The sequence below is a fragment of the Hippopotamus amphibius genome, chromosome 17, assembly GCF_030028045.1.
Source record: "Hippopotamus amphibius kiboko isolate mHipAmp2 chromosome 17, mHipAmp2.hap2, whole genome shotgun sequence".
NCBI lineage: Eukaryota > Metazoa > Chordata > Mammalia > Artiodactyla > Hippopotamidae > Hippopotamus > Hippopotamus amphibius.
In genome coordinates this window covers 44,838,697-44,850,662 of record NC_080202.1, presented here as the reverse complement: position 1 = coordinate 44,850,662, position 11,966 = coordinate 44,838,697, and the positions used below count along the sequence as shown (strand labels likewise).

The 11,966-nt window shown below is 58.5% G+C and overlaps 1 protein-coding gene across 2 annotated transcripts; it reads left to right on the top strand.

The window, feature by feature from the left end:
• Positions 1–451: 451 nt before the first annotated feature.
• Positions 452–11,603, top strand: SLC4A1 (solute carrier family 4 member 1 (Diego blood group)). Of its 2 annotated transcripts, XM_057715388.1 has the most exons (19): positions 452–589; positions 715–802; positions 1,825–1,889; positions 2,694–2,874; positions 2,983–3,118; positions 3,534–3,657; positions 3,811–3,895; positions 4,048–4,244; positions 4,746–4,956; positions 5,197–5,403; positions 5,579–5,727; positions 5,842–6,036; positions 6,987–7,160; positions 7,623–7,712; positions 8,208–8,374; positions 8,870–9,123; positions 10,205–10,374; positions 10,468–10,644; positions 11,342–11,422. In XM_057715388.1, exons 1-19 carry the CDS (start codon positions 452–454, stop codon positions 11,420–11,422), a joined length of 2,889 nt encoding a protein of 962 aa, XP_057571371.1. The 2 variants fall into 2 exon arrangements, with proteins under 2 accessions (XP_057571371.1, XP_057571372.1); XM_057715389.1 differs by lacking the exons at positions 452–589; positions 715–802 and adding an exon at positions 1,449–1,476 and having other exon boundaries at positions 11,342–11,603.
• The last annotated feature ends 363 nt before the right edge of the window (positions 11,604–11,966 follow it).

Here is an 11,966-nt window from a genome sequence, read left to right as displayed (position 1 = left end):
TAGGGGAGAGAAACAAGGCCACGTCATCCGGGACCTGTGAGCCCCTCCTAAGGATACTGCAGCCCCATGCCCAGGAGGGAGCAGCCCTTTCTGGGAGAAGAGGGTATTTTGTGGAGACTCTCAATTAAGCTCCCCAAAGAAGGAACAGGTCATGCTCCTGGAGTTGGCTGATTCCTGGGGATGGGCAGAAAGAGAAGCCAGGTGAACACTAGTGGATGGAGGAAGGAGTCAGATTTGAAGAACAAACCCCCCTGCCCCCCCCACCCATCCTCCCAAACATCCTTAGGTTGGTGCCAGCCAAGTTTCATCTTCCCTGTCTCTCTGGCCCCTGCACACCTGCCCTCACACCTACAAATCCAACCCCCGCACTCACACTTCTTCCCTCTGACCCCATCATCTCCCAATACCTGGGATCTGGCTTCACTCAAATGCAGGCCCCTGGGGGAGACGCATGGGAGACCCCAGCTTGCCCTGCCCCTCTCTCAGCCTATGCCTTTCCCCCGCAGGGACCCGCAGTGCCGGTTATGCTGGGGGCTCAGATCACTGCAGACAATTGAACAATCAGAGCAGCGCCATGGGGGATTTACCGGTGAGTCTTTGGTGATGACTGCAGGGCCCCTACCCGGGGGCTCTGGGAACCCAGCCCTGGACTCTTCCCTTCATGGGGGCTTGCAGAGCCCCCCACAGCCCAGCCCTGATGGCAACTTCTCACAGGAGAATGAAGATCAGCTGGGGAAGATTCTAGAGGAGGAGGAATATGAAGACCACGACTTGGTCAGTGTCCAGGTGGAGACAGCAGAAGGTGAAGACCACGACTTGGTCAGCGTCCAGGTGGAGACAGCGGAAGGTGAGCCTCTCTCCTGCCGGGATAAGCTGCTGAGCCCCATCAGACACAAGTGCGGGGCTAGTCCTCCCCTTCTCCCCACTCCCCAACGGCCCAGCCCCAGGGCCAGTTCTCCCACAGTCCTGGCTGATTGAAGGATAAACAGAGTTCTGTTTGAAATGATCACAGGCGGGGACTGGGGGGTGGGGGCGGGACCAGTCACCCATCGCTGTGCCCCTTAGATTTGTAAGAGGACAGCCAGGCCTGTCGGGGACGAGGGTATGAGCCCACATGCCACCTGTGCCCACCCACTGCCAGCTTCCAGGCCAGGCACTGGGCCTGTTCTGGGAACATCGCTCTGTTTAGGGGTCCGGAAGTCCTGAGACATGGGGGGCCCTGGGGACCCTCAGGGCAGAGAGACATCAGGAAACCTTCTTGGGCCTGCCCAAGGTCTCAGCTGGGGAGCCCCAGGAGTGGACCTGTTTACTGTAAACAGGCCTTAAGTGCTGGCAATTGGTACTGGAGATAAGAGGCCCCTTTGGGAAATGAGGGCTGGGGGTGGGGGGCCAATATAAGAGCAGACCCCACCCTGGCACCCAGAGCTCTGCTTGGAGGCAGGGAGAAGCCACTGGCTGGTGGAATTGTTGAGGCAAGTGGGAAGAAAGAAAGGAATCTGGTCCCAGAAGGTAGCAGGAGAGGGAGGGGGCCCCGGGAAAGTCCTGAGTCCTGCCACTCAGGACCCCCCCATCCCCGTGGGGGTGACCGTCCACTGCTGATGAGCCCCGGGGGTCCTGCCCGGCTCCGATGGGGAGGGACGGAGCCGGACTGGGCCGTAAACAGGCGTGGGGAGCCAGCAAGAGGCCGGGGCAGGGTCCCGGCCGGGGCACCGGGAAGGAGAGGGGCGCCACGCCCTGTGATCTCCCAGGCTCACGGGGAGGGGTGCAGGAGAGTCTTGAGGGGACCGTCTGGGGGGCCACACTCAATACCCTTGGGGTTTGCAGCTCAGCTCGCCGGGCCGACAGACACAGACTACCATACCGCGTCGCGCCCCCCAGACACCCCCGAGGTGAGCACCCCAGCCCCCCCGTGTTGCCCTTGGGATCCATCATTCCACCTGGGGAAGGGAGGAGCAGAGGCATGGCCACAGCTTCCGGGTGGGGGAGACCCCACAAAGAGCTGGAGAAGGAATATGCATCCAGGGAAGTAGGTAGGAGAGAAAAGAACCTCTCCCGGTGATGGGGGAGACCCAGGGCCCCCTTCCATGGACTGGGGAGCTCCCTGGGCAGAAACAAACTAACTCTTGGAGGTCTGAGTCCCCAGGTCCGCTAGCCATGGGTGGGCTGTCAGGTGCTCCCTGGGGAAGCACAGAACGAAATGCATACTCTTCTCAGCTCAGCCCCTGCCCCTAGGCCCCCCACATCCTTGCTGGGCACCCGAGTGCCTAGCTGGTTAGCAAACTGGGTCTGCCCTCAGCTAGGCCCCTGGGACTGGCCATCTGGCCCCAAGGAAACCCAAGGGCATGCTGAGCCCACACAGCTATCTTGGAGGCAAGAGGCTGACCCAGGGACCCCAAAGCCTTCCCTCTCCTTTCCCTTTCACGCCCAGGGGCCTGGTCAGGAAGTTGGGGAACAGAGCCAGAGGTGGGGGACCCGCAGCATCTCCCCACATGTCACCCCTCACTGTACACCTTCAGGATGTACCTCCTGGCGGTTCCTTCGGAGTTCAGGCTCTGCCCTGGGTACTCCAGGATCCCAGGCCTCTGACAGACATCTCTCAGAGCCTGCGGAGTGCCCACCACGCCCTGGGCTCCCCGTCTCCCCACAGCCCTGCCCCGGGCCTGAGGGGCTAATTTATGCCTGTGGGGCCGCAGGTCCGCGTGGAGCTGCGGGAACTGGTGATGGATGAAAAAAACCAGGAGCTACAGTGGGCGGAGACAGCACGCTGGGTGCGGCTGGAGGAGAACCTGGGGAAGGACGGGATCTGGGGCCGCCCACACCTGTCCTACCTCACCTTCTGGAGCCTCTTGGAGCTGCAGAAAGCCTTCGCCAAGGGTGAGTGAGCCCCGCTGGGCCCCTCTGCCTGTGACCCTTGCATGTGAAGCGGCTGGGGAGGAGGAAGGCCAGGGCCAGCCAGCCAGCTCACCCCTCCCCTGCCTGCAGGTACTGTCCTCCTGGACCTGCCAGAGAAATCCCTGGCCGGGGTCGCCAGCCAGCTGCTGGACAGGTTTATCTTCGAGGGGCAGATCCAGCCTCAGGACCGGGAAAATCTGTTACGGGTCCTGCTGCTCAAACACAGGTGCCCCTGCCTGCCAGGCCCACCTCCCTGGCCCGCCTGCCCCACGCTCTCCCTGGGGGTCCAGATGGCCCCTCCCCACCAGACTGGGTCCCACTTTTTTCCATAGTGTCTCCTGCCTCCAAAACCTCTCGAGTGGTGACGGTGTCTCCATGTTCAAGTTTGGGGGCCACTGGTCCCCAGGAGGGCAGACTCTCAAGGTCCCTCTCTCCATCCATTCTTCTGGCCCCACCTCGTCATTTCAGACACTTGCTTCCATCCACAATGTCCTTCAGAGGAGGCTGGTTCTCCTTCCGCTCCTGGGCCCCTCTAGTCTGGTCGCTGGCAAGTCCTATGTCCCTCCTACCACCCGTCTCCACTCTGCTGACAGACCAGGCTGAGCAGCCTACTCAGCCCATGGCCACTGTGTGTCCTGCAGCCACGCCAGAGACATGGAGGCCCTGGGCAGTGTGAAGCCTGCGGTCCTGACACGTTCTGGGGACCCTTCGGAGCCTCTGCTCCCACAGCATCCCTCGCTGGAGAGAAAGCTCTTCTGTGAACAGGTGAGGCTGTGCCAAAGGTGAGTGAGGAGAGCTGGAATGACCCCAACCTGAATGTGGTTCCAAATGAGTGTGGGGAGGGGAGAGATGGTGGGATACTCAGGTGTCCAGGGTCCAGAGGGGCCGGAGGTCCACTCACCACCCTCCTCCCAACAGGGAGAGGGGAACGCGGAAGGGCACTTATCTTCTGGAATTCTGGGGGAGAGTGACCAGAATTGGGAGGCCACCCTGGTGCTCGTGGGTAAGCGGCAGCGCCTCCATCCCTCACCCCTGAGCATCCGCTGCTCCTGTCTCCCGCCCTGGCTCCGCCTGCCTCTCCCTAAGCCTGCAGCCCAGCAGGACCCGCCCCTCTCCGGCCTGGCCTGACCACCTCACTTTGTCTGCCCCCAACAGGCTCTGCCAGCTTCCTGGAGCGGCCGGTGCTGGGCTTCGTGCGACTAAAGGAGCCTATGGACACGGAGCAGAAGCCAGAGGGGTCGGAGGAGCCAGCAGTGCCTGTGCGCTTCCTCATTGTGTTGCTGGGACCCGAGGCCCGCAACATCGACTATGCCCAGCTGGGCCGGGCTGCTGCCACCCTCATGCTGGAGAGGGTGAGGCAGGGCGGGCGAGAGCTGGGGGGAGCCCGGGGGGCTGGGGGGCTGCTGAGGCCTCGTCCTCGGCCCCGGTTACTTTGGCTTCACTAGTTTGGCCTGTTCTGTCTGATCTAGCTGCTTCCATCCTGCCTGGTCAGGGGCAGTCCAGGCCCAGGTAGTCTGGCCCAGCCCTGCTTGATGGGACCTCGTCCAGTCTGGCCCGCTCTGCCCTGGTTCTGCCTGGTTAGGTCTGACTGGGTCTGGCCTGATCTGCTCTAGTTCCAAAAGTTCTGCTATAACCCACCTGGTTTGCTTTAGTTTTTTCTGCTTTCCCCTGTCTGCCTCCCCAAAGCCCTTTTACAGTAGAGGGTGGAAGGGCGGGGCGGGGCCAGGAAAAGCCGTTCCTAGTGGGCAGGAGCTGGATAAGAGCATTCGGGTTCCCAGAGGCCCTGGCCGTGGACTCCTGGCTCCTTTTGTCGAGCAGCTCCCCGTGGCGCTGACCTTCTCTCCCGCCCCCAGGTGTTCCGCATTGATGCATACTTGGCTCAGAACAAGGAGATGCTGGTCAAGTCCCTGGAGGGCTTCCTAGACTGCAGTCTGGTGTTGCCTCCCACAGACGTCCCCTCTGAGAAGGCCCTGCTCGGTCTGGTGCCCGTGCAGAAGGAGCTACTGAAAAGGCGCTATCTGCCCAGCTCTGCCAAGCCAGACCCCAGCTTCCTCAAGGGCCTAGGTACCTGCCCTGCCCAGCCCCAGGCTTTCAGAGCCACCAGACCTTCAGACACCCCAGCACAGCCCTGTGAGCCCCTATTTCCCCCTTCCCATGAAACCCTCCGTGTCCCCTCTTCCTGTACTCATGCCTCCCAGCCTCCTGGACCATCCCATTCCCATCAGACAATCCCCTCCTTGATTCCCCTTTCTCCACACCTCCCCCTTCAACCCCCCGTGACCACGGTCCTGTCCTTCGCTACAGATTTGAATGGGGGTCTAGAGGACACCCCGGTTGACCCTCTGCAGCGGACAGGCAGTCTCTTCGGGGGACTGGTGCGTGACATCCGGCGCCGCTACCCCCGCTACCTGAGTGACATCACAGATGCACTGAGCCCCCAGGTCCTTTCTGCCATCATCTTCATCTACTTTGCCGCCCTGTCACCCGCCATCACCTTTGGTGGCCTCCTGGGTCAGTGCCTCTGTGTGTCCCACTAACCCTCACCTCTGACCCTCTGGCCTTCATATCAGCCCTGACTTTGCCCTGATCTGACACTCTGGACCCCTACATCAGCTTACCCATGACATGCTCTACCGGCCTCCAGAAATGATCTTGACCTTGACCACACTGTCCCTTCTACCCACAGGAGAAAAGACCAATAACATGATGGGAGTGTCAGAACTGCTCATCTCCACCGCGGCGCAGGGCATCATCTTCTGCTTGCTGGGGGCTCAGCCCCTGCTCGTGGTGGGCTTCTCAGGACCCCTGCTCGTGTTTGAGGAAGCCTTCTTCTCGGTAGCTCTGTTCTGGCCCCACTGTGACCCTGTAACTGGCCGCTGGCCCCACCCACCTGATGCACGGTGCCTGGGCCCATTTCTCTGACCCCAGCTTCCCCTGATCACCCTACAGTTCTGCGAGAGTAACAGCCTGGAGTACATCGTGGGCCGTGTGTGGATTGGCTTCTGGCTCATTCTGCTGGTGGTGCTGGTGGTGGCCTTCGAGGGCAGCTTCCTGGTCCGCTTCATCTCCCGCTACACCCAGGAGATCTTCTCCTTCCTCATCTCCCTCATCTTCATCTATGAGACCTTCTCCAAGCTGGTCACGGTGAGGGCCATGGAAGTGCTAAGAGGCGCGCACATGTGTGCGTGTGTGTGTGTGTGCACAAACTATGTGGCTGTGGGTATCATTGCACATGTGTCTATACGGCATTTATGTGGCCGTGTCTTCACGGTATGTGACTGTGAGCACTCGCGTGTTGGCGCCTGCTGTCTGTGGGCCGGTATTCTCGCCATGACTTTGTGGAGCGACGGAGCACGAGAGGGTGCCTCTGCGTGCACAAGCCCTTGTGTATAACCACATACAGCGACCAACGGGCACGTATGTGTGTGAGACTGAATGTGGGAAACTGCAGGCATGGCAGGTAGCAGGCCTTCTGGAGGCTCTGAAGTCCCCCACTCCCTCTTCTGCAGTTGTCCTTGGGAATCACGGGGGCTGCAGAGGACACACCCTGCCTCCTCAGCTCTGTCACCTTAAACCATGCCCACCTCTCTGTCTGCATCTTATATGGAGGAAGGGTGATACTGTACATCTACCCCTGGTTCTGCTTGTTGGTGGGTCTTTCTGTTGCTATTTCCAAGTCTTTGAGCCCAAGTCTTTTCAGAAACCTCCTTGGTACTCGTTTCCTGCCCTCCAGCCTTCTCATGGTTCCCAGGACCTGGAAGCTTGTGTGCGTCCACCGTGCGCATGCACACGCGCGTGTACACACACACACACATTCATTTTCTCCATGGGCTGCCCCACCCAAGCTTAGCCTGGTCCTTAGTCCTGAAAACCAAGCTGTGGAATCTCATTGCCTCCCTGTTACTATGTCAGTTGAGGAAGAAGGTAGGTAGATGGATGATGCTTGGACAGATGGATGGATGAATGGATGATAAATAGAGAGATAGATGGTGAAGAGAGAGAGGGATGATGGATGGGTGGACGATGGATAGATAGACCATGGCTGGAGTATGGATGGATGGGAGGAAAGAGGATGCCTTGGTTTTCTGCTGCAGATCTTCCAAGAACACCCACTGATGAATAACTATGACCACAACGTGACGAGAATACCCAAACCTCAGGCCCCGCTGCCCAACACAGCCCTCCTCTCTCTTGTGCTCATGGCCGGCACCTTCTTCATTGCCATGGTGCTGCGCAAGTTCAAGAACAGCTCCTTCTTTCCTGGCAAGGTCAGCACATCCCTCCCACCTGTCCTTGCCTAAACCTCCCTATCCCAGTCCAAAGCACTCCCCTCAGCTTTCTCAATGCCATTAGTTCCCCTTCTTACCCTAGATTCCTATTTGCAATTCCAAGCCTTCCTGACCTGGTCTTCATGCAGGATTTTACTCTTGAGACAAGCCCATCTCCCCTTCTTAGCACATCCTGGCTGAGAACCAAGTGGGCAGTAAAGGACAGTTCTTGGAAGTGGGTGGAGAAACTGTGGGACCAGGGGTGGGTCTGGGCCAGGGGAACAAGAAAGGAGGCACATATGTGGAGACAGGACAGGGCATTAGATGTTGATGGATCCCCTGGGAAAAGCGGGACACCCCCCCCCCCGCCCCGGTGAGGATGGGACAGGAGTGGGGGCAAGAGGCAGATGGGAGGTGGGGAGCAATTGGGTACTGACCACTGGTCCCTCCACCTGCCCTCAGCTGCGACGGGTCATCGGGGACTTTGGGGTTCCCATTGCTATCCTGATCATGGTCATTGTGGATGCCTTCATCCGGGACACCTACACCCAGGTGACCCTCTCCCCCACCCCATTTCATTCCCCCAGCATGCCTCCTCCCCAAATCTGCCTTCCCAAACCTGAAGCCAGCTAGAACTATCCCTACCCTATCCCTGCCTCCCCTGGGAGCCCCATGGTCTTCCCACAGCCCCCCAGCATCCCTCTGGCTAAAGCAAGGGCCTGGGTCAAGCTGCCCCCTTTTACTTCTTAGTTCGGGGCAGTAGGGAAGAATCTGCTTTGGAGCCAGGCTAGTCTGAGTATGAATCTCAATTTTTCTACCAAATAGCTGTGTGATGCAGAGCCAGCTGCATAACTTCTCTTATCCTGTTTCCTCACCTATAAAGTAGGGAATGAGAAACTGTGTGTAAAGGGCTTAGTGCAGTGACTGAGTACAAAGTAGATGTGCAATATAAGTGAGTTCCCAAGTGTCCAGGACCCTGGCTGCCCCGTCCCCACTTTTCCCCATCCCCCTGCCCCCAGGTGTTCTTACCAGCATCCCCTCCCACAGAAACTCAGTGTACCTAAAGGCATCACCGTATCCAACCCCTCGGAGCGAGACTGGCTCATCCACCCACTGGGCTTGTCCCAGCCATTTCCCACCTGGATGATGTTTGCCTCCGTCCTGCCTGCCATGCTCGTCTTCATCCTCATCTTCCTTGAGACCCAGATCACCACGTAAGAGCCAGGGTGGGACTGGGCCTGGGAGGGTCCGAGGCAGAGAAAGGGACAGGCTCCAGGCAGGCAGGACACCAGGGACTGAGTGCTAGGAGGAATGATGGACCATCAGGGGCAGGTCCAGGTTTGGAGGGATCTGACATGGTATTATTTGGGGAGCCCCTTTTAAGAAAAAGAATATAAAATGAGAACTATAAACTTAGGTGCTAGATCTTGGAAAGGGCCTGTACCTGTGAGGTTCCCTGAAGCTTATGCTTCTTTAGCTTCAGAGTAGATCTGCCGGTGGGTGTTCTAGGTGATGACGAAGGCACCTCTGCTCTTAGAGTCACAATTCTCAAAATGGGGCAGGAGGGAGGGGAGAAAGGAACTCCAAGGGAGAAGGGCAAAGAAGGATAAACTAAAGTACAGAGGGATCCACGTCTGGGAAAAGAAAGGGGGTAAAGGGGGTTGGGATGAAGGAGAGACCTGGTTACGCCTGACCTTCCACACCCCCAGGCTGATCATCAGCAAACCGGAGCGCAAGATGGTCAAGGGCTCTGGCTTCCACCTGGACCTGCTGCTGATCATGGGCATGGGCGGGGTGGCCGCGATCTTTGGGATGCCCTGGCTCAGTGCCACCACCGTGCGTTCTGTCACCCATGCCAATGCCCTCACTGTCATGAGCAAGGCCAGCACCCCAGGGGCTGCAGCCCAGGTTCAGGGAGTCAAGGAACAACGGATCAGCGGGCTCCTGGTTGCTGTGCTCGTGGGTGAGTGAGGACTGGCCGCACTTTCTGCCGATGTCTGGCTCTGCCCCCAGCCCCTGCCCCTTAGGATCCAGGGCCCCTCCAACCCTGCCCACCCTGCATCCAGGTCTCCCCAAACACCCATTGGCCACATCTCCCCAGTGTCAGTTATTCACATGAGGGAACCCTGGAGGAAATATCCAAGGCACGGAGATGGGTATCTGAGTAGGGGAGGGGGTGGGGTGCCCTCCATTACTGGAACCTCCTCTAGACAAGACCCTGTACTCAGAGCTTCTCCAGCAGTTCAGTGAACTGTGGGTTCCAGCCTTGCCCTGCTGCTGACTAGGTATCCCGCCTTGTCTCTGGGCCTCAAGTTTCTCTGACTGCACCATTAGAGGGTTCATTAGATGCCTGAGGTCTCCCCAGCTCAGCTGCTCTGTGACTGATACAAAGGGTAATGCTCTTGGGAGTGGGGGTGTGAGGTGAAGACAGAGGGTCGCTGATCTGAGTTCTGCAGCAGCTGAGAGTCCAACTGGGCTCGGTGTGGGCAGCAACATGGTCACTGATGCAGAGGCCAGGGAAGTTTCTTAAAGGAGGCAAAGTTGATGCTAGCTGAAGGAGGGCTGGGATTTGGATAGGTGGAGGGTGATGGTGGCATTCTGGACTAGGGTAAGGGAAAAGGTGGGCTTCTCTGACCTGTGTGACTCCCTAGGCTAAAGGAGTAGGCTTTGAAGTCAGGCAGGCAGGAGTTTGACTCTATGCTCTGCCACTTACTAGCTGTGTGGCCTTAGGTAATTTGCTTCACCTCTCTGAGCCTGTTTCCTCATCTGTAAAATGGGGGTGATATCTATGAAGAGGATCCAGAGAATTCCCTGGTGCTTCAGTGGTTAGGACACGGCCCTTTCACTGCTGAGGGCCCGGACTCAACCCCTGGTCAGGGAACTAAGATCCTGCGAGCCATACAGCGTGACCAAAAAAAAAAAAAAAGAGAGAGAGAGGATCCACAGAAAGGGTTCATATAGTCCCTGCGACCTCATTCCCCAGCCCCTGCTGGTGCCCATCCTCTGGGGCAGCTGGCGCTGAGCGTGTGTGGTTTTCCCCACAGGCCTGTCCATCCTTATGGGGCCCATCTTGTCCTACATCCCCCTGGCTGTGCTGTTTGGCATCTTCCTCTACATGGGGGTCACATCCCTCAGTGGCATCCAGCTTTTTGACCGCATCTTGCTTCTGTTCAAGCCGCGCAAATACTATCCAGACGTGCCCTACGCCATGCGGGTACGGGGCCCTCCCAGCTGCCCAAGTCAGGGTAGGGTGGGGGATGCTGTGTGCCTGGGCAGGGCAGGTGATGACCCTAGCCTCTGCCCACAGGTGAGAACCTGGCGCATGCACTTGTTCACCGCCACGCAGATCGTCTGCCTGGTGGTGCTGTGGACGGTAAGAAGCATCACAATCATCTCGCTGGCCCTGCCCTTCATCCTCATCCTCACGGTGCCCCTACGCCGCTTCCTGCTGCCGCTCATCTTCCAGAACCTGGAGCTCCAGTGTGTGAGTTACTGCTCCCACCCCTCAGCCGCTGCCACCCCCCACTCACCCCCGCCGCCCCTGCCCCATCTCCTATGGCCACAGAACACAACTCCAGAGCAGGGCACAACTCCAGAGAGGGGTCATCAGTGCAGCTGGAAGAATGTGAGAGGTGTGTCTTGGAACTGAGGAAGGCAGAAAAGCATCGTGATTAAGGTCTAGGTCGGGGCTTGCATCCAAATCCCGGCACTGCCACATCCCAGTGTGTGACCTGGAGCAAGTGGCTCGTTTGTGCCGCAGTTTCCTCACCTGTAAAGACAGGAATAATGACAGGGTTGGTGAGAAGACTAAGGCTCACAAGATGTGTCCCATGTGAGTTGTCCTGACCACTGAGCAGTGAGTCCTGTGCTCTTGCAAACCATCTGGACAGTCGCTCTTCCAATAGAATTTTCCACGACGTGACACAGGCCACGGTGGCGCTACCCTAGTGAAGGCCTGCCCTCTGGAGGCCCTACCCCACCAGAGCACCAGATTCCCCCGGGCTCCCCACCCTTAGGAAGCCCCTCATCTAGACCAACCCTAGGAGAGGAGGGGGGACAGGACAGGACTTGTCCAAGGTTGAAAGAGAAACAGGCTCTCCTGACCCCAGAGGTGCCTAAGCGCTGGCGGGAGGGCTCCCCGGGCCCCTCAGCTGCTCACCCTGTCCTTCCTCCCCCACCAGCTGGATGCTGACGATGCCAAGCCGAGCCTTGATGAGGAGGATGGTCAGGATGAATATGACGAGGTGGCCATGCCTGTGTGAGGGGAGGGCCCAGGCCCCAGGGCACCCCCGACCATTCCGCTTCCCCACTCTCCCAGGAAAAGCAGAAGTTCATGGGCACTTCACGGGCTCCCAGGACCCTCCTGGGGCAGCAGTCAAGGCTCTGGGGCCATGGGTGGGGGAAGGAAGGGGTGTCTAGGAAACCCTGCGTGAAGGGTAGACTGGCTTTTCTGGATGGAAAAGGCCAGTGGGGCCCACAGTAGGGGATTCGCTGCAGTCCCTCCTTCAGCCACACAGCCACCTGGGGGTCCCGCCCTGGAAGACTTAGATCCTACCTTCTCGTGGCACAGACAGGGGCAGTTAAAAGGGTGGGAGCTGGGCCCGGGGGTATTCAAATTCCTGCTTGCTGTGTGACCTTCGGCAAGAACCTGGATCTCTCCAGCTTCAGCTTCCTCATCTGTAAAATGGGTATGTTGATAATCATACCCACTTTACAGGATGGTTTCTGAGGACCAAAGATAAATGTGAAAAAAAGTGCTTTGTAAAATCTGAAAGGGCTATTATATGATAGTCATCATTCTTCAAG

What these genes read in the sequence shown, in the direction of transcription:
- SLC4A1 (XM_057715388.1), top strand. Translation starts at nt 452, where the DNA reads ATGGGAGACCCCAGCTTGCCCTGCCCCTCTCTCAGCCTATGCCTTTCC. An exon ending in GAAAGCTCTTCTGTGAACAG is followed by an intron (nt 3,658 to 3,810) that starts GTGAGGCTGTGC and finishes TCCTCCCAACAG; the next exon opens with GGAGAGGGGAACGCGGAAGG. An exon ending in CCACCCTCATGCTGGAGAGG is followed by an intron (nt 4,245 to 4,745) that starts GTGAGGCAGGGC and finishes TCCCGCCCCCAG; the next exon opens with GTGTTCCGCATTGATGCATA.